The 26,930-nt window shown below is 39.8% G+C and overlaps 1 protein-coding gene across 1 annotated transcript in view; it reads left to right on the top strand.

Annotated features, from left to right (window-relative positions):
• Positions 1-14,773, top strand: part of BICC1 (BicC family RNA binding protein 1) — a 116,445-nt gene extending 101,672 nt beyond the window's left edge. Inside the window, exons 16-21 of the mRNA XM_064464783.1 lie at positions 1,118-1,157; positions 1,800-1,954; positions 4,278-4,434; positions 6,961-7,121; positions 9,347-9,446; positions 11,900-14,773. Of these exons, the coding sequence (XP_064320853.1) occupies positions 1,118-1,157; positions 1,800-1,954; positions 4,278-4,434; positions 6,961-7,121; positions 9,347-9,446; positions 11,900-12,030 (744 nt within the window). The 3' untranslated portion in view covers positions 12,031-14,773. The remainder of the gene's footprint in view (positions 1-1,117; positions 1,158-1,799; positions 1,955-4,277; positions 4,435-6,960; positions 7,122-9,346; positions 9,447-11,899) is intronic.
• The last annotated feature ends 12,157 nt before the right edge of the window (positions 14,774-26,930 follow it).

The following is a 26,930-nucleotide window of genomic DNA, read 5'->3' as shown; positions in this document are numbered from 1 at the left end:
CAAGCATCATTTGTGTGTATTGAGTGTAAAAAAAAACCAAAAACCCAAAAACAAAACCCAACTTATATCATTGCTTTCAGAAAAGGGAATTATATAGATGAGACACTTCACAAGTTTTCATAAGCAGTGTCAACGCAATTTTTTTCTATAGCTTCAGGTTTATATATTGGGGGATCTACTGGAGTGTAACTACACTGGTTTTGCTTTACAAATATGGATCTGTAAATATACTCCTTTTTTTCTTGTACTGTTCCTACTTGGTTAACTATAGCCAACTACTCTACTATAAACTGCTTCCATGTTATTGCCAAGCTCCCTTCGACTGTCAAGCCGTAGTAACAGAGCAGTTTTCAGTATGGATCTACCAGTGTGTGCATAACTACACTGCATGGAGCAGTGGAACGAGATCCATGTTAGTATTTTGCAACCCTTTCCCTTATCGGAGCTCTAGTTATTTCAAGTTGCGAATTTAACGCTTCCAGCTAAATACTGCATTTTTGCAGTTTTATGTGTATGTTTAGATTTGCTAATCTGTAACTCAAAGAAGTGTAACTTATTTAAGCAGGGTTATTTAAACTTCAATCTTGCATGGTCATAGGTAGTGCAAATACAAGTTGTTGGGTTTTTTTAGTTCTCCCAAAACTTAGGTTCTCTTCCTTTCAGATGAGTAAATGGAGAATAACTCAACTTGAAGGTTATTAAAAGTAACTGTGGTGCCTAGATTTGCTGTCTAAGATAATATGTATCATTTTGGTACTGTTGAAGAATGTTTTAAATGCTGAGAACAGTTGATTAAGGTAGAGGAACAATGCTTGAAAAATGTCTTATTTTAAACAGAATTTTAAATTCTGCCTAAACAGTTTGTAAATACTGTTGCAACCTCACTCAAATGGGTATCAGAGTGTTACTTAAAATCTTTATCTATGTTTGAATGAATGCTTTAAGCAAACAAGGCTCGAACTGGACTACTTGTCAAATTATTGTGCTGCACTTCAGGTTTCCTCTAGGTGTATTCACTGGCCACTTTCAAAACCTTTGATTTGACAGAGCTGAGTACTGGAATGACATTTAGTTAGAATGGCAATTAAACTATCTTCTGCATATGTTTAATTTTTAGGCCTTTGACTATGAACAGAAGAAGCTACTAGCAACCAAAGGTATGTGGATAAACAGTGACTTCTGAAAACTTTTTAGTGTACAGCTGAAAGAGTTGTCTGAAGCTTTAGTTTTGTAATTGGATTTTTAATCAAATGTAAAGCTTATAGTGAAACATTTGTATATTAGTTTTCATGTTCCAAAAATTTCTTAATACCAACATAGTGTAAAATACAATATAAACAACTTGCAGATGGGATATTCTGTGTGAGTATATCCATATGCAAATGATCCATGTTGTTTTCAGAGACCTCACAGCTGTAATACTAGGTTTTATTGGGATGCAAATTAAACTTTAAGATGTTTGTCATTGGCAAAGTTGCTCCTTACTTTAGGGATAAATTAAGTTACAAAATTGATAAGGGACTTAACCATATTTTTGGCCCTGTTTAAAAGCAACCCAAATATCCCCAAACAAAAAGAAAATCAGAAACCTTTCTGAAACAGATATGACTCTTTGGGCTTCCTTGCAACCCTATGGGTTTTAACTATCTTCTGACAGAGTAATTTGCCTTAAGGCAGGGTAGGATTCAAGCTGTGTAGCAGGCGGGTTGAAGTCTGTTAGCGTACATGGCTTCAGGGTTATCCTCTCGGTACCTTTTACTAAGGTTGAGATGGACTAATTTCTCTCTGTATTTTTTCAGCTATGTTAAAGAAGCCAGTTGTAACAGAAGTGAGAACTCCAACAAATACGTGGAGTGGTTTGGGGTTCTCTAAATCTATGCCTGCAGAAACTATTAAGGAACTAAGAAGAGCGAATCATGTATCGTACAAGCCATCTATGACAACTACGTATGAGGTATAAAAAAAAAAGAACCTTTACTTTAGTGGACACTTTCTAGTGAACGATGCAATTGTTTCTCTTGAGAAATGTCTAACTTTCGTAAAAAGAAGTCTTGCACATAAGAGTTTAGCTTTCTTAGAGGTCTAAATATTTTGTTATTGTGAAAAATGTTTCTTATGTAAATATTAAGGCATCTGGAATGTATTCAGCCCAACACACAAAATTATATCCGCTTTATAAATTATACTCTAGCTTTATAGAAGTCTGCTCCTGAAAATATATTTCTTTAAAGAAGCTTAAAACAACTTATGGGACCAAATGTCTCAACAGTTGTAGACCAGTGGTAGAAATTTTGTCACATAATTAAAACAATGTGTATATAACAGATAAACTCTAAGATGTGAACTGCTGCATGGTGAAGCAGAGTGTTAGAACAAGAAATGGCTGCAGCTCCTCTTACCTTCTGTTGATGAAGCCGTAGAACTGGAAAAGCTTGCTCTATTTGCAGCATTCACTGGGCCCAGAGATTTCCTTGGGAGGAGGCAGCCACAGGGTCCAGCAAGTCTCTTTGGAGTCCCACCATGGGAATCTTGCAGGGAATTTATGTTCCTTTCTTTTCAAAGGTGTTCTGAAGTTGTTTTAGTGTGTTTCCCTGCTGTAATCCTTCCCAACTTCCACAGAGACACCTTCTTTATTTCTGTTCTACTTATGTAAAATGTAAATGGTATGTTTCTTCAGGACTGGGACTTCATACAGCTTTTCTCTAGGATATATACCTATCTTTTAATACAAAAGAAATATTTAGTCATGGTAAAAATGTGCCTTGGTGTTCCCAACTTGACATGTGAACTTTTTGTCATTCAACTACCTTTAATAGGTTTGGATAGATGCAATGAGCTTGCAGTAGTAACTAGGGCAAAAGAAAAAGCTACAACCAAAATCTGTGAATCTTTTTTTACATGCTTTTCTATACTGGTTGAGCTGGGGTTTCCCCCCAAACCATGATGCGCTGCTAAAAGTCTAAGCAAGCATGTCATTCTAACCAAGCACACTGTATCTTAGTCACTCAGACTGCCCACGTGCACGCCACAGGCTTGGCTCTTTCCAGTGAAGTGAAAGTGTGTTAGGACTCCTGTTTCCATTGTTTCATATAAGCTATTGTGGAAACATGTGGAGGAGCTATAAAACTTGGATTCCTTGTATCCTCCTTTTATTTAGCAGTCTTCAACATCATTGATATTAGAGGCAGTACCCTCCATACGCATGCACGTTAGTTATATGCTGAGGTCTTTGAACAGACGTAGTAGTGGTATTAGTCTAATGTCTGGGAAGTTAATTTGTAAAATAAGCTCACTAAACGTATTTCATCTTCACTGTGACATTCTACTGTGCCTTCAGTTTTCCAGAAACATTGGATGACGTCTTTTTTACCTCACAACTTTTAGTCAGCACTATGTTCTAACGTAATGTAGAGGCCCTGTCTCTTCTTGCTTTTCTGTAAGACTTAAAGTCAGTTCCCACTTTCCTTCATTTATTGAGTTACACTAACCATAGCTCATCTTCCTAATTTTGCCAATGATAAGGAGCTTTTGCCTCTCTCTTTCAGTAGTATCAATTTTCCTGAATAGTAAAAAAGATTGCTGCCCCCTAGGTTATGCTCTTCAATTGGTATTTGATGCACCTGTATAGAATTAAACTGTTCATTTGATTCCACAATTTTTAGTTCGTGTAAGTGTTTGGTATCAATAATGTTCATCTTTTTTGGGGGTACATCCCCATCCAATTCCATAGTTAACTGCTGTTTTCAGGGAATACTGTTGCCTTATTCTGGAACGTTCTGCCCCACAGTGATGGAAGTTGATAATTAGCACTTTACAGGAATGTGAAAATCTGTTTTTAAAAAACTCTGCAAATTAACATACCATTGCAGAATTGTTTTATACTGTATTTTTGTCAAGTATTGTGTACTTCATCCACTTATCTTCAGACAGATGTTCTGTTACGTTCCCTTCCCTGTGAAGGGATATAGTTGGTAGACTGTTTTGTCTAGAATGTGTGGGAATTTGATACCATGGAACATTTTGGAAACAAACTTGGAAATACTTAGCAATTCATTTTGAAGCATGGTCTTTAAATAACTTTTGCTGAAAATCTGTAAACTGCAATGTGTTTTTGTGTCCGGTTTGCAATTATTTGACTATTGATCAACTGCCAGAAGAATGTTTGCAAGCATTAAAGGCTGCTTTTTTTTAATTGAGCTGCTTCAGAGAAAACATATAAGTCACAGTGAAACTTCTGGTTTCTGCCCAAGTTTTTTTGTTTTTTTTTTTATTTGCAGGGTTCATCGATGTCTCTCTCACGGTCCAACAGTCGGGAGCACCTGGGGAGTGGCAGTGAATCTGATAACTGGAGAGACCGTAATGGGCTTGGACCCACAGCTCATAATGAATTTGTGTCCTCAATTGGCAGCCCCAAACGGAAACAAAATAAATCAGGTTAATAACTTCTTAAGATCTGATTTTAAAAAATTATATTGATATCTATGAATATTTATTTTAATGTTTCCTGACATCACTAGGGTTTTAAATTACTGCCACCTGTAAAGTAAGCTTATTTTACAAATTGAAAAGCGAAAGCATATGCAAGATTGTGTAACATGATATACAAATAATGGTCGAAAAGGAAAACTCTTAAGGAAATTTTTAAAATGCAAGACGGTCTTGCTGAAAGCTCTTTGCTGTCTTGGAAGGGGCTTTTCAAGGTGTACTGAAAAAGCTTATGTAAAAGCTTATTTCTAGACTGCTGTCGTTCTAGTCTGTTGTCTATGCACCGACCGCAGCCAGGTCTTCATTGAGCTATTTGCTTGCTGGTTGAGAAGTCATAATCTGTGCTGATCTTGAAATTTAAAGCATGATTCTCTTTATGGTGATTAAAATAAGACTCTCCTTATGTTTGGCGTGACCTAGCACTGGTTTCTGTAGATACAGGCTGTAAATTTTGTAATTACTTTTTAAACAATGTTTACAACTTACAAATTAAAATTTTACTTCCGTTGAACTCTTTGAAATTTTATTTCTTTTATTTTTAGTAACTTAATATATGCCTTTCTGAAAGAGTAAAAAATGGAGGTAGAGAATACTGGTCCATACTAACTAACTGCATTATGGGAAAATAACTACTGTGGCTGTTCTTAATTTTTTTTGTTGCATATTTCTTATAAAGGCGAATAAAACCTCAATCCCAGATTAATTGCAAAGTACACAGATAAAAGTTGGACATTCTAAGAAAAGATAGCTTCAGTTAGAGAAAATGTTTGTGGTTGGTGTAGTTGTAATTATTTATGGTTTTAAAAAGCATGCTAGTTCAGTTGTGAATGGCTGCATACCATATTCGAAGTACTCACAGAGCAAAAGCGATGTAAAATTTGTCTTTGAAATCAAACTATTTTTGTTTTCAAGTTAGTTGGACAAAAATGGAAGCTCTAGATTAATCAAAATAAAAACAGATTTAAAATGTATTTACATATGTATTCAAAGAAAATTAGAAAAATGAGTACACTGGCGGTGGGGCAAACGCTGTCCTATAGCAGCTGTAGCTTTCCCAGAGGAAGAAGTGTGTGGAGGAGGGATGAAAAATTCGTTTGCTGGACAGATGTGTTTACCTTAATGTATAGGTGCCATAGTACTAAAATGTAAGTCATCGTTGATATAATTGCATAGTAGTGATGCATTTCTTCTTTGTTTTTAAGATAATGCTTCCTGACTGCACTAGTAAGAAGTATTTCTTAATAGTCAGTTTTCAATATGTGACCTTGCATCATCTGCCCTGAATGTACGATCGTGAATTTCTGTTTGGGAGCTTTTAGAGTTATCTTACTCTGATATTGAAGAAATTGAGGCACCACTCGTTAAAGTCTAAAAAAATCAGCTTAGCTGTTGCTTCATGTGTCAAACTTAATGTTCACATTTTCAACATTGAATGGTTTACTGTATTTTAAAACTCTTTTCCAAAACGGAGCTGAGGTTGAGAGAAGTTCTCTAAATTCTGTAAATCCAATCCCTAATGCTTCTAACTAGTCTGTGCCCAGAAAATAAGAAATGTAGCATAGCCAGTTGTGAAAAACACTTGTTTTCACATCCTGTTGGCATTCTATAGTAGAGGCGTAGCATAAGTCTCTGGGGCAATCTTACTTTCCCAGGTGAGTAAAATTATCCTTTATGTCCTGCAAGCTGCCTGTGCCTTCACTGTTGTTATTTCCTCTGTCTGTACCAAGGGAGGGAGCACTCACAATGGCCTCATTTACAGAAAAGCCTGATGCACTCCCTGGGAGCTATCCTTTTCTTACACAGCATGAGGAAACATAATTATGAACTAAATGATTACATACTATCAGTACGCACACACAGAGGAAAGGGACTGCACTGCTAAATCAGTTCTCTTGGCTTTTTTCTTAGCCTGGACACTTCTTTTAAAGATACACCTTTTAGGAATGTAATTCAAAAATGTACAGGGAGCGTATTTCCAGTTTTGGTCTCTTATAAACCTATTGCCTTTATATTTTTCTCTGTATTGTACGGAAAGAATAGACAAATCTTGTGGCTACCCAGGTAGTTCCTTTACCAGGAATTGCTCCAGCACGGCGCTCTCCCCACCCAGACCAAAAATGGCTGGTCACATTTGTGTGCAACCGTGTCTTCCAAAATATCCACTGGAGAGAGGAGGGGGCTTTAAAGGAAGAAAAACAACAGGGTCTTGCAGGTCTTCCCCTTGTACAAGTTCCTGACCTGTATCTATGTGACAGGTCACATAATGTGACTTTATTCTTTCTATAGAAAGCAAACACTCGAACTTAATTAACAAAAAACTTGCTTTATGCTGTTCATTGTCTTAGACCACTGAGAGGCTTTTTTTCTGAATAAAGATTTAAATAGTTTGTTAATTTATCTAATTTAATACAATGATATGACAGAAAATTGTACACTTCTGTGATGTGACTGAAGAATGCACTTCTTCCCTTTCAGCCGAACACTATCTCAGTAGCAGTAATTACATGGACTGCATTTCCTCGCTGACAGGAAGCAATGGCTGTAACCTGAACAGTTTGTTCAAGGGATCGGATCTGCCCGAGCTGTTCAGCAAACTTGGTTTGGGCAAATACACAGACGTATTCCAACAGCAAGAGGTTCGTATTCTTTTGAAATACACGTTTGTGTTTGTAGCATGTTTTCCAGCAGTAGTTGTTCTGTGTCTTGACCAAAGCCACTAAGAACTCTCATTATGTGACAGGGTTTTCATGAGCTGTTCTTTCAAACCTGTATCATACACCTTGCAATTTCCAGCCTGGGCATGACTAGTATTTTGTCTTGCATGTTTGATTTATACTTAACAAATAATTAAACTAGGTTATTTTTTTCGTTTGGGGCTTTTTCCATTCAAGGAATTTTGAACCTTCGATCCCACTTGTAAACTAGGATGCAAACTAGAATAGCTTTCAGTCAACTTCATATATAGGTTATAGAAATCCAGTCTGCATTCAGTAGTAACATCTCGGCGGATGCTGGGGTCACATACATTTGTCCCACGCCTCTTCTCCTGTGTGCCAGTTGGCTTCCTTTGATCTACTCCCAGCAGGGGGATATGGTCAGTCATCTTTGAGCTTTCCACCTCCACGCCAACTAATCTCAGTTTAGTTCACATGGTAGTATTTCATATCCACGGGATACTATATAAGTAGAGTCAACTTGGTTATCTGCCAGATAGCTTATTCTGGTGACAGATTTAACTGTGTCACGATGGTACAGTGATCCCAGCTGCTAGGCTTCGACATAGAGCCCCGGAGCTTGTCCTGGAAGGGCTGTAGGTGTATGAGGGAAGTTCTGTGAGTCACACTGCTGGAATTGGGGGTACTAGGGAGCAAAACGGATGTCCGTGTGGGTTGTGTCAAGGACCACAGTTAAATTTGGATCTTCTTGTGTTCTGGGCCTATATATTATATGTATCCTTATCAACAGTGAGGTCTGCACCAGCTGATGGTCTCAGATTTGCACTTGCATGTTTTCTCCTACTAGACCACAGAAAGTGTTTTTTTTGCACAGATTCCCATGGCATTAAGAGAACTGTGCACGTGTTGATGAAGAACAAATTCCAAGAGGACCTTCCATTCAGGTCGCACAGGTTGCTCTGGTGTGCCAATATTTAGCTTCAGATTTGCGTCCATGAGAAAAAACTGTGCACACCAGGGGCACGCTGAAGTGCATACTACACTATTCCAAGGATAGACGTGAGGCAAATTTGTACCTTCTCCCATGCACTAAGTCACTCATGTACAGGCACTCACAGAATTGTCCTGAGTCTGCTGAAATGTATTGCTGCTGTCTCAGCCCCGGGGCAGCCGGATCTCATGTTTCCGGCCAGCATTTCTTGTCTCTCTTTAATCATGCTGCTTAAGTTCGGTGGGGGGATTTTATTCCTGGGCAGTACTGCACAAAAGTGCTTAGGAACTGGCTGCACCTGAGCTAATGAGCTCTTTTTCGATCACAAAGCACTGGCGTGGGGTAGACACCAGCACGGGTTTGTTTGCAACCAGTGTGGAAGTGGCAAGGTCAATCCTCAATCTGAACGAATAAATCCAGCTGTGCCTCGATTCTGTGTACAGTTCCTCAGGTTTCTCCTCTGTACTCCCCTGCATGTTCCATAATACCCATGTTATCCAGTCATTAATCCTTTCCTATTATATTAGTCATTCTTCTAAAAAGGGGAGATGGCTGTGTTGGTTTCTAACACTAAGGATGACTTTTGTTTGGCAGGTGGGTTTTTGTTCTGTTTTTTCTTTCCTCGAGTCACTGATTAAGTGTGAGATGAACCAAGCAGAATTGGCCAGAGTGAAAACTAAAGAATTTTCCATTACGTTTCTGCAAATTGTATTGGCAGCAAAAAACCCACAGGCATACATTGTTGCACACACTTTGGAATGCTGTGAAATACTCAGTGGTTTAACTCAGATGTGTCACCAGCAGTTGGGCAATCGCCCTCTGCTAACGGACTATAGACAGAAGCCCCTACCATATCTACAGACATATATACCTGGCTATTCCCAAGTACATTGTAGCAGTTCTGGTAAATACTCAATATCTCACAAATAAATAAGATAGATCTTCTGTGATTTTCCTAAAACTGCTCACTTTTTAGTTTTTCTGTCAGAAATGCAGAGTAGCAAGTTGAGCAACTGTGTGAAGAAGCCATTGGAAAGCAATGATTGCTGTTTACATGCAAAGAATAGGTTGGCAGAGTAACCGTAAAATGCAGTAAGGAAACAAAAACTGTGAAGCTCTTCTGAACCACATTTGTTGCTAATGCTTCTGGGGAGAGGCTTGTTTTGCCTAATTTTCCTATTTCTTTTTACTCTAGATTGATCTGCAGACATTCCTTACTCTTACTGATCAAGATTTGAAGGAGTTAGGAATTACCACTTTTGGTGCCAGAAGAAAAATGCTGCTTGCAATCTCAGGTAAATAACACAGGTTATCATTTGTCGATTTTTAAGTACTGTTCGTATTCTTCTTGCTTGAGTCGTGTGTTTATAGTTGACAAAGGATCTTGGAAAGACTGAAAAGTAAAAATCTAGTTCACAGAGGTCGTATTGGCTTGCCTCTCATCAGAAGGTACTTAACAACAGGCTTTATAGAGCTTTCACATTACCAAATAAGGTTTCAGTTGCATAGTCCTGTGTCCTCTTGTAAAATTGGAGCTTGGTTGAAAGTTTGTTTCACAGCAAATTGAGAACTTTGTCTTATGCCCCAAAACTGTGGGTCCTAGAAACTCTGGGATTACAGACTCTGAACGACATTACATACCTGTCAGAACTGGCACTTTCAGGCCAGTTATCCTCCTTGTCCTCCACTTCACTGATTAGCAGAGCAATCATCCTACTGGGAAAAACTGCCTGGTTTTGCGGGGACTTTGGTTTTGGTTTAGTTTTTTGTTTGGGGTTTGCTCTGGTTTGGTTTTTTTTCCCAAAGCCAGTTTTTTCGGCAAACTTTCTAAGTTCGAAAAGGAACATATAACTCTTATTTGGAATTTTTCCAACCCACATTTAATTAAAAGGTTGTTTTGTACCCTACGTGCAGAAAGATGAAGGCCAAGTATAATTTCTTACCATGTGTTGTCGTATATAATGCCTAACTAGATTTTTTCCAAATGTAATAAATAGCATGAGATTTTTGTATTACATTGTCTAGCCAATGAATCTATCAGAGGAATAGTTTTCTTCAGATGCTTCATTGTAACACTAGATCATTTATCTCCCAGTTGCATCTCTCCTGCAGATGCTATTAGTGAATGCTCTCTATTAATTTAAAAAGAGGGTTAAAATGCAATGTACTTAGTTCAAAAGCAGTCATGAAAATCTGTGTAATATTTCAGTGATTTGTATCTATCGTGGAGTTTGCTTACAAGAAAAGTGGGGAAAGGAAAACCATTTTGGATGAGCATTTGCTAATATGAGCATAGTGTGCATGTTTGAATGAGAGGTGACCATCTGTTTTTTTCTAAAAGTCCTTATTGAAATATTGCTTCTGTGTGGTGGTTAAAATAAAGAATTGTGCACTGAGAAATTTATCAGGTTGCTAATAAGCTTTTCTATCATCTCAGTTTACATTGCATGGTTGTGCCGCAGCTGTACATCCTGTGTGCTTGTACCTTCAGGAAGATTGCAACCTATAACTGAATATTTTTACAGTGTTACAGCTATGTCTACTTGATCTAAACCAATATTGCAAAGTGTTATCTACTCCACGCTGTATCAGTGCCAATTAAGAATTGTACCAAATAGATGCCTGCATCCCAAGCAGCCTCTGAGTCTTAACCTGGAACTCTTAGAATCATGGAATCATTAAGGTTGGAAAAGACATCTAAGATCATCAAGTCCAACCATCAACCCAACACTACCATATCTCCTAAATCATGCCCTGAAGGGCCACATCTACATGTCTTTTAAATTCCTCCAGGGATGGTGACTCCACCACCTCTCTGGGCAGCCTGTTCCAATGCCTGACCACTCTGACAGTAAAGAAATTTTTCCTAATATTCAATCTAAACCTCCCCTAACGCAGCTTGAGACCATTTCCTCTCATTCTATCACTAGTAACTTGGGAGAAGAGACTGACACCCACCTCGCTACAGCCTCCTTTCAGGTAGTTGTAGAGAGCAATAAGGTCCCCCCTCAGCCTCCTCTTCTCCAGGCTAAACACCCCCAGTTCCTTCAACCTCTCCTCATAAGACTTGTGCTCCAGACCCTTCACCAGCTTTGAGGTGATGGAGCATGTCCAGAGAAGGGCAATGTCCTTCTTGTACTTAGGGGCCCAAAACTGAACACAATATTCAAGGTGTGGCCTCACCAGTGCCCAGCACAGGGGCCCCATCCCTGCCCTGCTCCTGCTGGCCACGCTATTGCTGATACAATCCAGGATGCTGGTGGCCTCCTTGGCCACCCGGGCACTGCTGGCTCATGCCCAGCCGGCTGTCAGCCAGCACCCGCAGCTCCTTCTCTGCCGGGCACTTTCCAGCCACTCCTCCCCAAGCCTGTAGTGTTGCCTGGGGTTGGTGTGACCGAGGTGCAGGACCTGGCACTTGGCCTTGTTAAACCTCATACAATTGGCCTCGGCCCATCGATCCAGCCTGTCCAGATCCCTCTGCAGAGCCTTCCTACCCCAGGCAGGTCAACGCTCCTGCCCAACTTGGTGTCATCTGCAAACTTACTGAGTGTGCTCTCGATCCCCTCATCCAGATCATGAATTTTTTACTACCGTGTTGAACTGTTAAATTGAACAGGTACCTCACAGATGTTTTCAGTTCATACTGTTTTGTCTAAAATATTGTTTGCCTAAATAGAAGTTTTGCTTTTGGTGTAGATCAGAGTATTAAACTTCATTTCTGATGAGAGGAATTTTTTCACCTTTATAGAACTGAATAAAAACCGAAGAAAGCTCTTTGACCCATCAAACATACGTGCCTCGTTCCTGGAAGGTGGAGCTAGTGGAAGACTGCCGCGTCAGTATCATTCGGACATTGCTAGTGTCAGCGGTCGCTGGTAGCAGTAAGTTGTGGCTCAGAAAGTCAGCTCTAAAGATGGACATGGCAATCCTGTGGACAGCCTTCACTGCACACCACCCTCTGCACTTTGGGAGTTTGGGTGTCAAGGACCAAAGCATTTTGTCTGCACAATACTGTGCCAAAAAAAGAGAAAACACATTTTGTCTGTTGTCTTTCAAAACACCAAATGTGGGTTATGTTTTACTCATGTAGATCTGACAGAATTTGCAATAATAATAATATAGGGTTCTTTGTTTAGTATTTTATTACCTATAACTATAATGTATGCACTGAATTTTTACTTTGTTGAATGAAGGAAGAATGAAGAGCTGGGATGCCAGAGAGCATAGATTTTGGTTTTATCAAGATGGATTTTTCTGGTACTGCTTAAAATAATTATTGAGGTCTTTCTGCACTTTACATGTTCTGATTTCTTGTCCTGTGGAAATTTATTTCTCTCTTTCAGTTCCATATCAATTTTTATATTGGCACTAATCAAATTATTTTCAGGTGTTCCTGCATTAAGTCACATCTCACTATAATGGTACTAGAAACTGGTTCTTATGCAGATTTTTCCCTCTCTCTGACTCCCCAGTAGTGATCTGAAGAAATTGTTCCAAAATCAAGCCACTTGGTAGTGGACCAGTCCTATTACGCTCTTATAAGCAGTCTAATGCTGCTTGCAGTAATACTCACTGTAACAGATGCAATGAAAGACCAAAATGGACCTTGCAATATTAACCCTTTGCAGTCATCATATTTAACTGCTGCCTGTTATGCTAGAACTGTTTTTAATGGTTGTCTCAAAGCAAAGGGCTATTTTTAGTACCCTGCCACTAAAGGACACTTATTTATATCAGACTTTTATTTTTAGGTTCTATACACCTACAATACGTAACAGATTAAACTGATCTACTGCAGATTTATGGTAGAGAATGAAAAGCATTCATCAAACTAGAGCTCTGGGCTGTCAGTTTGATTAAGCAGACAACTAATCTAATTTGACAAGACAGCACTGTTGCCATTTAATAAATGACGCATATTACTTACACGACTATGCATGCAGCAATTAGGTGACCTACATAAAATAGGTGTAATAGCATCTGTTTTGTTCAATCTAGATTTGTAGTTGTCAGCTGCAGAAGTGTTTAAAACTCTGGAGATGAACTATTTCTGAAACAAGTTAAGTTCAACAGAAAGAGTCCATATTATAAGTGGCTAGAGCTAACTATTGCATTCTTATACTGTGAAAGTCCAAATAATTTGGCTGTGTTATTCCTCTGTCTTTACAGATGTCTTGTTATGGGTTAATGAAGGGTTCTGATACAATGAAGGAATTCATAAAGTGCCTCTTTCTGCAATGCAATATGAAGTTTCCAAGCATTAATTTGTTGAGAAGCATTCCCCTAAGAAATATTGTGAATTACCTCTACTGTAATGTATTATTTATCTTCAGTGTACAAGCCTTTTGAGATGGACATAAACCACTGTCAAGTGCTCTTAACAGAAGGCATTAGAATAACATTTACAGTAGTTGGTTTTTATGCAAAGATGGGTGAGAAATAGTTTTGACACTTTCCGTGGATAATTCTTTTAAGGTGAGAATACAAAATGATATATAGAGAAATTTGCACACACAAAGGGAATTTAAAAAACTGTTACTTGAGGGCATAGATGATCAAGCAATAATGTAAAGTCTTGTTGCGGTTAGCAAAAAATAACTGCTCAGTTCTCATGTCAGCCATATCTACTTAATGGTGTATAGCTGGGTGACTTCCCCTGTCGATGAAGTAGCAGTTAGCCTCCTCTGGTTCTGAAATTGTACTAGAGATCTGAATGGCCAAAACTGCATCTTGTACGCACGCAGTTGTTCACATCAAAGCTACTGCGCTCAAATGCCAAAAGTCAGTATCCACGTATCTGAGGTATTTGTGTTACACGGGCAAGAGCAACTTCATGGAAACCCTCGTGGAAGCCACAACTTCTAATTCTAAAACTATTTACACTTGTCCTTACTTCTAAGCATGTAAATAGTTTCATTCACACGGACTACTTATGTGCCTACAGATGAGCTGTCATTTAAATGTTTGCATTTGCAAGACCAGTGTTTGCAAATCAAATTGTATTGAGTCATGTTCATTTTATAAAGTATTTTTAATGAAATAAATATTCAGCACACTTTGTACAGAATTTTCTGCAACCCCTTCTTGCTTATTTTGCTTAAATTTAAGTGCATCAAAAATCCTTTACACTCCTAGATTTTTAGTCTTTAAGTACATACTATCTATCTAGACAGTACTATACTCAGAAACTGATTTTATTACAGTATTAAGTTGATGTGGTCTTTTGCTGAGCAGTACTTGTATCATCTACACCACAGTGAAGAATTTCCCATTAACAACATTCGTTTTTAATAGGGCTTCACACACAAACACACACAAAAACACACTGGAAGAAAAAAATTTCTCACTTATTTTGGTTCCACAAAGGGAATATGACAGTACAGTGTACCGTATTGGTAGTGTTATATTATGCACAAATATTTGACTTGCTACATAAAAATGTTAGTTTTAAATCTGTGCCTTAATAGTGACCAGTTATCTGTAAATATAGAGCAGATACAGATTGTATTTTTGTGGGTTGTGTCCTTTTAGTGATTTTTTTTTAATAAAGGTGAAATTAAAACATGGGAATTTTCAAAACTAATCAATGTTGCATAAAATAAATTTATATAACGCCCTTGTATTCTGATTGGTTAATGAAGTATTTTTTCATATAGACCCAGTTCCAGGGATGCTTGCTTGTTAATAAAATATAAAAAGCAGTATTTGACATAATTGCAACATGTTTCTTTCACATGCTAATGCTCTGTGTTTTATTATTTTTGTATCACATATTGTGTGTTGGTCTTCTAAATGAGAATGCCTTTTTTGAGATACCTCCCCTTAAAAATTAATATGAAAGGGGTTAAATTATCTCACATTCAATTCATAGCAGGTTTTAATGGCTTGGCGTAGGTGAGTTTTATTCTTTCTTTGGTCTTCCCATTTCAATGACTTCATATGTTTTGGCGTGGCTAGCAGAGTTGCATGGACTCTTTCGTGCTGGTCATTATACTACCGCTTCCAGTGTAGAAGTGGAAAATAACAACAGAGATTCTTAATTTGGGATGCTGGCCACGCGACCAGTCAGAATCTAGCAAGAGGCATAGCTTTCACGCTGAGGCAATATGTACACAATGGTACATCAGTCTTGTCTCTTTACTTGACCTGTAGTGATACAAGTTTAACATTACTTACCTCAGTGCATTCAGGCTTTTCATTATTCCAGCCTAACGTGTTTTCTTTGTTAACTATTTTATACACCACAGGTCGCTGCTTAAATTACAGTATTCCCGGCTCACTGACCTTTTACAAATCTGTGAGTCATTTTTCCGAACACCTACTGGGAATTGCAGGTGTGGGAACAAGGGGACAGATCAACAAACTCTTCTGCTGAGGACAACTGCAGGGTATGGTGCTGAGTACCAACAAACAAGGCATTGGCATCAACTCTGGAAACTATAATAAGGCAGGTGGACTTGCAAATTGCACAGCGTTTCTGATGCCTGAGCAGTAGTCAACTACAGTTGACTGAAACAGGTCTGAAACAAGGTGGTTTCGTTTGTGGACCATTAATTTGGGAATATTGCTTCTAATTGACCACCATGTGGCTTCAGTCAGCAGAGCGGTAAAGATGGTGTGAGAAAGAGGAGGAACGGTGACGGACTATAAGAGCTAGATGGTCATGCTCCTTGCGGCGCAAGCAGTGTTCCCAGCAGCCGGCGTGGCACAGCATGGACAGGATTGCTCCCTGAACAAAGAGGCTTCACCCTCCAGATGCTCATCACTCTCTGCTACCAGTCAGAAGAGCAAAACTGGTGATTTCCAGTCTGAAGAGGAAGATGTCTACTGAGAAAAGTTGCCAATGCAGAAGAGGTGGGTTCTCCAAGCTGTGTAAAGGTGAACAGTGACATACTTGTCACTACTGTGACTCCACTCCAGTCAAACGCTTGGAGGAAACTTATTTTTCCGAAGCCCTGGAAAACATGGTTACAAAAGGTGTGTGAGTACTGTCGCAGGCTGGTCAGGAAAGGTGTGGTAGGCAAGGATATTCAGAAATTTGTGCTTGTACTGTGAAGTAAGCAAAGTAGTATTTGATTCTAGACAATCTGGACAGTGCTGGAGCTACCTTTCATACTTGAAGAACCAGCTTGCTTTGTCACAGACATCTGAGCAAAAGGGAGGTTTGCCTTTTATTTGGAGTTACTGCAAAAATTTTGAGGATTTAAGAAGATGGAAAAGCAAATGGGCTTCTAGAAATTTTTGCAATATGCATCATCGGCGTCTGCAGTATTTTCGACAGCTTCTCTGAAAGTGGAGAACTGTAAAGATATGCAGGCGGCTAGGGGAAGTGTTTGCAGAATGCCTTGAAGTGTGAAAGATAAATGAGCTCTTATTTTGAATTGGGGGTGGTTGTGAGCTAGGAAAACCTGAAAAGCACCACACAATAAACCAATGCTTTCAGTATAATTTCCTTTATTTTTCTTTTGGCTTAAGATGCTATCTGAGGCATTTCTATATCTGAAAATTATATCCAGAGATTACAGGAGGCTTTTGCAGATTATGATTTGCTGTTGTATTAAGGGAAACTTGAGTTTTATCTTCTGTGTGTCTGTAGCACAGGAAACGAAGTTTGTTTGTAGTGTTCCTGACTTTAATGTTTTACGCAACTTCGTGACTCAATGAAGCAAATCTTATGAATTTTATAAATTTATAAAATTTATGCAGGCTCAATAGGAGTCAGCAGTGTGCCCTGGCAGCCAAAAGAGCAAACAGTGTCCTAGGCTGCCTCAAACACAGCATAACCAGCCGGCCAAGAGGCTGTTATCCTGCGTATTCAGTGCTGGAGCAGCCTCAGCTCGAGTACTGTGTGCGGTTCTGGGCCCCACCATTTAAGAAGGGTGTGAAGGTCCTTGAATGTGTCAAGGGGAGGCCAACAAAGATGGTGGCGGGGCTGGAGGGAATGTCCTGTGAGGAGTGGCTGAGGACTTTGGGCTTGTCTAGTTCAGAGAAAAGGAGGCTGAGGGGTGACCTCATTGCTCTCTGCAGCTTCCTGAGGAGGGGGCATGGAGAGGGAGGTGCTGAGACCTCCCTGGGGTCCACTGGTAGGATGCATGGGAACGGTTCAAAGCTGCACAGGCGGAGTTTTATGCTGGACATCAGGAAACATTTCTTCACTGAGAGGCTGATCAAACACTGGAACAGGCTTCCTAGAGAGGTGGTTGATGCCCCAAGTGGACGATGCCCTTGATGACATGCTTTAACTTTTGGTCAGCCCTCGAGTGGCCAGGTAGTTGACTAGATGGTAATTGTAGGTCCCTTCCGACTGAAATATTCAATTCTATAAATCAAAATAAAGTGGTAGAGCAGTCATAGTTGCCATTTTTTAATATTGACATAACTATTAGGAGGAGCTAATGGTTGTTAATTAGATTATTTTTTCCTCTCACTTTGAAGAAAGTATACTATTAAAGACTCAGAATGTTAACAAACTACTTAGCGTAATATGATTTAACAGCAAAACAACCATAAGGAAAAGCAAAAACAATTTGTTTATAACTTCTCATCACAAAGCAAGTTTTCAGACTTGAAGGAAAAAAAAGTGTGCAAACTCTCAAGTTATTGGTTGGGTTTTTAATAAGTAGTCCAGAAAATACTCTGAAACTCTTGGAATTACATGTAAGTATATTTACAGTGTATTGTTTTGTTATTCCCTAGTATTCTTTAGAATATCTCAAGCTATAGTTATGAGAAGTATTCTATGAATTTCTTTTGACACTGAATTGGAGTAGATATGAATTATGTTGGGAAATGAAGGTACTTGGTTATGAAGATGCAGAAAGTTATGTGCTAGTCAAAGCATCATCTAGTGTCCAGTTTCTCCACTCTTCTAAGGATTAAGATTTGGGCAATATTTGGTGTGTGGAGAAATGCAGAATGATTCCAGATGTTTGATGAAAATATGAAGATGAATACATTGTGATGGAAATTACCTCGTTTGTGCCAAAACTGTGTTGCAACTTCATGGAAACTAACAGATGGAAAAATCAAAACATAATATGAGAAAAATAATCAATTATATAATGAAGTAAAAATTTGTCACTTCTAACAATGGGTGATGAATGTTTTAAGAAATAATGTTGCCACTAATGCAAAAACCCCAGGACCATGAATTGATATGGATGTCGTTACACTTTTTTGCTATAATAAAAATCACAGTTTGTCATCTATGAAGAACAGAAGATTTGAAGAGGCCTGAAATGTACATGGCACTAAGTTATGGTTCCCAAAATTGAAACCATCCACAGAAAATGCAATCTCATGCTGTATATGGACCATAGAGAAGAGAAGTGGAAAAGATGGAAAAGATCTAAGATGGGGGGGGGGGGAAATAACGTAAGGGACCTTCAGCAGACAGTAAATCTTACCATATGTGATTGTACTAAGGGAAAACGATGATGGAACCCAAGAATGAATCCATTTTAAAGCCAAAGAAAACTGGAGACAGTTTGTAACCTCTTCCTCTAGCAGGAGTCTTTCCACTATGCAGCAGAACAGTTTTTGGTTTCTTGAGAGTAAGCCTCTATTCTCATGCCTAAGCTCGCCTTGCTATGAAGTCACTATTGCATGGTACCAAAAAGATCCTCACCCTGAAATAGGTTGAACGCAGCACTGGGTGCTTAGCAATGACAGTTCAGTACTAAAAATGACGGTCCTTTTAGTACTGAAAGATATTTTTTATGTAGTCCAGCATCTAGAAATCACCACAAACTAACGTGGTAAGTGAGGTTAAACCGCTGACAGATTTGAATCTTGCGTTGGAACTGGCTGGGGGACAACTAGCGAACTAATCCCTATGGGCGAATAGATACTTTTGCGCAGCTGTATTAAAATTATCTGTCCCAGCAGTGTTTCTCCTTGCACCGAGCGGTGACAATAGCTAGCAAGCTGGAATGCTGAAGGCATCTGTCACATAGGAAGGCTCCTTTTGAACATGCCTCCAGCACTGGTTTATCTTCCAGCTTCACTGAAAGTGGTTGCAGATGCTCTACTGTTGACTCAGTGCTCTCTTTCTGTTATACTTTTGGACTCTGAATGCTAGAAAGGGCTTGTTTTTAAATTTTGCATGCAGTTTCATGAGCTTTTTGCTTGCACAAGCACAACGTTCACTTCTTTTCCTAGGAGTGATTAATGCAGAGAGTATCCAGAACTGCTAGTGTGGATGAGAGCTTTGAAGAATTTTTTTTGAAGTCATGACTGGGGACTGGAAATAACACTTCTGGCACTGCTGCCTTTCTTGGCTACTGGTGGTGTCTGCTCACCTCTCCTAGATCTTGGCTCTCCCATGCTTGGCTCTAGTTTCTTCTGGTAAGCAGTCAAGTTTCAAACAAATACTATTGGGAAGTTTTGAAGCATTTTAAATTTTCAGGCAGATTTGTGCTTCCTTTGCTTTCTGTGTTGGGTGTAGAAAAATATGGCAGTGGAGACACAGATGCTAATGGTAGTCATTGGCCAGTGTGACAAATGAAATTTGTAAGAGCTACATAAGCAGTGTATTGTGATTACAAGGCCAGTTTAGATCAGGGCAGAACTTCTTCAGATGGGCAGTTGTTCATGAAGAATAAAGGAAGCATTCTTTTTCTTGTTTGGGTTTTTTTGTATGTTCATAGAAAGGAGCATGTGTCTTCTGCGTGGTGTTCTTATTACAGTTTAAAAATGATTATGCAAAGTGACTTCACAGGGCACTTGTAATCGGTAATAAATGCATAATTATTTATAGACAGAAGTATTCTTTAATGTCCGCCCATTTCCTACTTAAAATTAGTTATTAGAGTACAACAGCACACTTCTTCCTTGCTTCCCATCTGCCTATAATATTTCTGCTGAGGCCAGTGGCCAAGGCACCCATGTTCATCAGCTGCCTATTAATATGTAGTTATTCTCTGCCCTGGAGCTGCTGCAGAGACAAGATAATCAAACCCTGAAAACAGAATTGGTAGTGCATCTTGTCCCTGTGTAAACATGTCCAGAGGAACAAGAGAATTTTTGGACTGAACAGATGTGTTGGTCTGCTGAAAACTTTGAAACCCAGTATTTTCAAGTCCTCTTTCAGCTTAATTGTTATGTGATGACTTTGTAAGCCCCAAGATGTTTTACATCTGGTTCTGTTTGTCAAATCACTTTCAAGTGTTCTGTTTTTTTGTTATTATACTATTTGGGATAAAATGGGCATTAAATCAAATACTGTATGAAAATGCATTGTCTTTTTAAGGCTGTACGAGCCCTTGAGTGCTGGAGGGGCTTTGTGCCCTTGGTCTATTTGGAGTTTAGGTGAAATTTTATGGACACTTTAGAATTTTTGTGTATACATAAAACCCCAGAATGTTATGACAAAGAATTACTGAGACTCTGTCCCTTCCACCTCACTTCCCCAAACCAGGTAACAGTTCAGTGTTTCATCTTAAAGCCTTTTTTTTCCTAATTAAGATTTTTTTTAAGCTCACAAAATTTGGCAGGAGACAAATGAAGCTCTTTATGGATCCTGAAAGCAAATAAATTTCTGATAAACGTTCTGGCATGTTTTCATGTGCAATTCAACATGGGAGGTATGCGGAAATAACAAAAAGATGTTGAAAACTTTCTTGCTTGACCTCGAACTCTTTACCAGGTCAGCTTTTCCTTTTGCTTGAATCTAGTGAAGTTGTTCCATGTTTACGAACAGAAAAGAAAACCAGGATAGAGCAGTACTACCTTCCTCTGTGCATGCTGTGATCTTGCCTACATTTTTTGAAAAAAAGTTCTCCAGATTTCTCAACCTGGTAATACGTTGTAAGAGATGTCTAGCTGCCACTTGTTCACCTACTCAGAGATGAGAAGCTTTTGCTCCGTGATGAACGGGCTCTGAATCCCTGTACCCAAGGGAACCAATTTATGCCCATGTTTCATGCTGAAGTGTGAAAAGGCACAACTCCAAGACAGTATAAATTTTCAGGTCTTCCTTTTCCCATAAAAGCTGTCTCTTGCTAAGCTGCATCTGTGAGAGTAGAGTTCTCTGAATTCCTGTTAAATGAACTGGACTGCCCCTGTTAAGTAGTTATTTGTTGAAGCAAATGTTATGGTCTACCTCCTAGCAGCTACTCAAGTCTGCATAAAAGTGAGTTTTACTCCATGGAGACCCGTAACTGAAACCAACAGTGGCAAATGGTTGCTTAATGGTTTATTTTCCTTTTGCAGCATTCACAACTTTAATTATGTAACATCCTAATGAAGAACTCTTCCAGCATGATTTTCTTCTTTTTTGTAAGGTATAATATTGCCATGATGTACACAAAGTGAGGAGTTGGATGGTCAAAGAGTAACATGAACAGCTATTAGGAAAACTGTGGATGAAAGTGTCCATGCTGGACTTTGGGAAAAGTTGCTGCAACAGGTGTTGAAGGGAGAGAAAGTATTGCAAAACTTTGCTTTGCCACTGCTTATTAACTGGAGTGGTAATGATTAATGATTAGAGGAGGAGACCAACCGAGTGGTGCACTGTGCATTTTCAGAAGCTTTATCTGAAGCGAAAATAGGCAAAGGGAATATCTGCTTGGACGTTCCCTTTTGTGATGTGTTTTAAGAAACATTACAATCTCTGCTCTGGAGGGAGAGGTAATCGTTCGTGAATGTTTTAAATATCTTATCGCTAAGTACTGAGCTTCTTTTTGATAAATGTGGGTTCATACCTCTACTCAGGAAGTGTTTAAAAGTTTTCAATTAATGATAACAACAAAGAACCCCACACTCTTCATTGATTTGCCAATCTTTAGCAGGTTTCCCTTCTAAGCAAAAAGTCTAACCTTATTTTAAATCTAGGTCAAGTTAGAATCTACTTCCAGCCTTTTCTTAACATTTGTCATCTAAATTAAATGAAATTATACCTCAGATTTCCACAAAAGAGATATGTAGGTTCAATAAAGCAATGCCCTGCGAGTTAGCTAGATGGAATTCCACATATCTTTTACCAGAGGTTTTTGGATGTCTGTAACCCACCTATTCTCTATCCTTTCCATGTGTTCCTGTTTAGTTCTTCAGCATCCCCTGAAATGGGAGCACCAGACATGGACACATTATTACTGGAGCAGCATGGGCAGTACCTAAGACAACAGCAATACTCTAGCTTGGCAGTGGCACAGGGATACTTGATCCCAGATTTAGTGTGCTTCAAATATTCTGAACATTGAACTTGACTGAAAACTGAAATATAATCTCCTGGATTGTTTGTTTTTTCCTCCCATCAGCTCCTGGTTGGCTGATTTACCTCCCCTCTCACCACTCGCCCTTTTCAGTGCTTCCAAATACTCTGTCCAGGTCACAGTCCCAAGCTGGGTGTCTCACAGGACACTGCTCTATGCAGGTTTTTATCACTTTAATTGGTAAAAGATGCACCCTGAGCCCCTGTGACTGGTCAACTGTGGCCAGATGTCAGGTGCCCACCTGGCACCTCAGCGGGGTGGGGAGAAAATAAGGTACAAAAACCTCATGGGTGGAGATAAGAACAGGGACACCCCTTACAGATTACTGTCACAGGTGAAACAGTCTCAACTGGAGGAAACTTAGGTTTATTTCTTGAAAATTAAAACAGGTGTGGATGGGGAGAAGCAAAGACAAGTTCACCCTGCCACTGCCACTTCTCCCTGTCTCACCCTCCCACACGCTTCCCTCCTGACTCCTCTGCCTCCCCCGCTCCTCTTGGCCAGGCACCATTTTCCCGCCTTTTACCGCCCTCCCCGAGGTGGTGCCTGTGGGGCTGCGGGGCTCGGAGGGGCTGCCAGAACAGGCATCTCCTCACAGAGACCCCTCAGCCCTGCTCCTGCCCCCGGGGTGTGGGCACCCCATGCTGCCCCCAATCCCTCCTTGGCCCATCCGAGCCCCCTCTCCTCAGGGTGGGTCTGGGAGCAGCCTCGGCCAGCTCTGACACAGATGCTGCTGTTGCTTGTGGTGTCGCCTTCAACCAGAGTGAGATGGCGCCTGTGGTCACCTCTCCCCCTCACCTCAGCACCTGGAGGCCAGGGAGCCGAGGCTGGTTGTGCTGGTATAACACACAAAGGTAAGGATGTCCCAGCTGTGAGAAGCTATTTGGGAGTGACGGTTTTGGTGTGCAATGAGGTACACCTGGAGGGGCCCCAGGGCCAGGTGGCGGCCATTGCTGGTGATGAGCTGCCCTCAGAGCCCTTCCTTCCCCAGGCACTGGCCAGATCAGGGCAAGATGGGGCTCCTTCGTGCTGTGGTTTGGGGCTGTAAGCAGCGTGTGAAGCAAGTGCCTTCATTGCTACAGGCTTCTGTCTGACTTATCCTGAAACAAGGAATGCTAGTGCTGGCGAGCAGAGAGGTAAGGCACGGCAGGAGGGGTGCTGCCCCAGGAGCAGTGAGGTAAGTCTTGTCTTAAAGTTCCATAGAAGAAACAAGTCAATTGTAAAGCTGCCTGTGGCATAGCTGTGTCCAGGCAGTGTGTTCCCTGTCTTTGCTGTGTTACCTGCATGATGGGGTGCTTCATAGCAGGGGTTTGGGTCCACTATCCCTGTAGACAGTATGTTGTCCGTGTACTGCATCATGCTGAAGGCCTTCTGTGAGTGGCTGAGTATCAAGGCCTGTATTTGGAGCACAGAAGGACTGTAGAGGATGCTTTCGTCTTCAAAATGTTTTTTTTGTAGCCAGGCATCTTTTGAATTGTGTATCTAGCCTCATCTGGGGCTTTGTTTGTCAGGTGTGGGTGTAAATACTTAGATTATATCAAATAGTAGCACCCTGAGGAAGGTCCCCTCCACTGTTGCGTGCTCAGTCTCCAGCTCTGGGTGCTGCATGGGCAGAGACAGTGAATTTCTGTGTATGACACTGCATGGTTTTAAATCGCGCTCCAGTGCGATAAGTTGTGTGATGAATTTAGGTCTTGGCTTTGGGAGAGAAGTGTGTGTTATTCACAGAGGTCAAAAGTTATCCACATCACAGTTTAAAAGAAATGGCTTTGTGAGAAATAATTGTGTCAAATATGTTTAGTTATTTAATATCTGTATGAATCTGACCTTGTATCTTTATTCTTTAATCTGTGCTGATTTGTAATGTTTATGTGAATATAAAAGCAATCTAAAAGCAGTCATGATTCAAATTAATATCTTTAAACATGTGATAAAGGGGTTGTTTTCTGTTTAGAGTCACCGATATTTTTGTGAAGCATGGGAGTAAAGGCAATAGCAGATGGCAAAAGTTTCCAGCAATAGGCAGCGTGACATCTAAGCAGAGCTTTCCCAACACCCCTGCTGTGGTAGCAGATGGAGAGATTGGCAAGTAGGGAGGACGTTACTTTTATAGTGCGCAGTGCTTCGAAAGACGGGCTTTGCCGGGTGAGCCAGGGCTGGCAGAGCTGAGCGTGCTGCAGCAGCCAGGGCTGAGGGAAGAGTAATAAACATTAAGAAAGGGGATGCCAAAGGCACCACAAAAATGTAGCAAGACTCCTAACGGTGTTTTGAGGTTTTTCTTGCTTTTGACCCTTTATGGCTTTTTCCAAGGCAAAATATCAGAATTGCGGCTTTCCATCAACCTGTGCGCATGCATGCATGCACATACAGGGAAAGGCATTTCAGCATTTTGTAAACCTCTGCAAAACATTTGGAAACTTCAAAACCTTTCTGTTGTTCCTGCGATAAATCAAACCTAAATATCTGACCACATCATTCAGGTAATTACTATTATCTGCCCTTGCTATCAGAAGTGTTAAAATTATGTTTAATTATGCCAGAAAATGAACCCACCTTTCTTCTGCTAAAACTTCGATTTTTCTGAACTCGTAGAAAATGAATTTTATCAAAGCTTCTGGGTTAACTTTTATTTCACATCATGTATTATCTACCCCATTATGTTTTCTTGCAACTTATTTTCACTGAACCCATACAAAATAATAAGACTTTACCAAGCCTTTATAAGGAATCTCTGTAAAACTGGTATTTGGAACTGCAGTTCTAGTGGTCAGATTACTTTGTGAAAATCTTAACTTTTTGGGCTTGTGTTGAATAGGTTATTATTTTTAGGGGATTTAAAATTATATCCTGATCTAGTTGAAGACCCCCCCGTTTGCTGCAGTGGGGTTGGACCAGATGACCTTTAAAGGTCCTTCCCAACCCAAACCATTCTATTATATGCTTAACAACCAAGCACCACAAATTAAAAGACTCTCAGATAAATTAGTTTTAAAAATGAGCATTTTTAAAGAGTTGTTGATTGATTGTATTGCTGAATAGTGAATATGTTTGAAAAGAAATTATTTACGTGGTGTTCTCTGCTTCTCAGGCTTTGTTATCAGCTTTTGGAACTAAAAAGTGTTTCTTCAGGTGGCTATGGGGCTGGCATGTCGAATAGATGTGAATCTCGTAGGGCAGCTCTAGAAGAAGTGTGCTGGGGCTTCACGGTTGCTCTGGTATGGTGCAATGAGAAGCGCACATCCACTGCGCTGTTAGACCAGTATGTGGGAGGCTAAAGAGTCACTGGTGTCAAAAAGGAGCACAAGGATGGTTGCAGCTCAAATTCAGGTCAGGAGTACTAAAGGAAACCTCCTGGTGAGTGTCATTGATTAATCATTAAAGTGAAAGATTTTTCTTCCTTTGCATGTGAAGTTACAGTAGGTTAAAATTGCACTCTGTGGGTTGCTAGCACAATATGCTTCTCTCTAGCTGAAGCTTTGTCTGGGGACAGTGACCTGTGAATTGTATTTTAAAATCTGCCACTGAACCTTGAGGTACCCAGAGGCACTGTCTGGACTCATCAGGGACTGTGAAGCAGCTGTATTTCGTAAGTCTGGAAACTTGCTGGGTAACAGCCTCACAAAACAACATTGCTCTGGCTGAAGTGATAAACTTCATTAGGTCAATGTAGCTACACATGCTAAAGAATTTAAAACATACTTTTATAAGATTACATAAAAACATCACATGCTTACAGGCTTTATAACTAGCAAAGTCTGAGGAAAATTACCTAGCACTTATTAAACTTTCTTCCATCCTCTGAATTCTGTAGTTAACACCACTGACGTTCTGCAGCTATTACTCTCTTTTTAACCAAAAATAAGAAAATAAGTTACACATTTTTTTAGTTTAGACATTTCAATACTATAACAACTCAGTATTTTATATGATTTGTGGAATTGCAGTAACTTCTGCTTTTTTTTTTTTAATTTGAGGATATGATTCATGTAACTTCAGGAAGGCAGGTAGAAGACTTGAGATGAGGTTAAGGAGCCAGTGACTAATGTTGTATTTTACATCACTTTAGCTTTTGGGAAGCTGTTTTTTGAGAAGTCACAGGGAGTTGGTGGTGATGATGGTGTTCTTCTAAGTATATTTATCCCTACTGTTTTCAGTGGTTAATATTGAATCAAACATAGTACTGGAAGTGGGAGATTTAGTGCATCTCCTGTTGTTTCCGCTAAAGCTTAAGGTAGATGAACTGTTTTGGCAAAACTTGATTTCAGGAGTTAAAGTGTGGGGTTTTTTTTCTTTTTTAAACCATAGAAAGGTAATTTTTGCGTACATCTGAGAGTGTGGGATTTTAATGCAGGTTTTAACGACATGCTGCTACTTGCCTTGTTTTAAATTGGTTGATTAGCTGATGGTTCATCTATAGAGGTCCTGAAGTTTGTAGAGAGGAAGATCTTCCTGGGAATAAATGAGACACACATTTGTGCTCCCCAAGCAATGCTAAGAGGAGATGTAAAACTTTTATATTGGCAGTGTGCTGCACAAGTGCTTTAGCTATGCGTACTAAAAACAGCA

Source organism: Phalacrocorax carbo, chromosome 13 (genome assembly GCF_963921805.1).
Source record: "Phalacrocorax carbo chromosome 13, bPhaCar2.1, whole genome shotgun sequence".
NCBI classification, from domain to species: domain Eukaryota; kingdom Metazoa; phylum Chordata; class Aves; order Suliformes; family Phalacrocoracidae; genus Phalacrocorax; species Phalacrocorax carbo.
The sequence above is the reverse complement of the archived record's forward strand: the minus strand, read 5'-3'. Positions and strand labels throughout refer to the sequence as shown.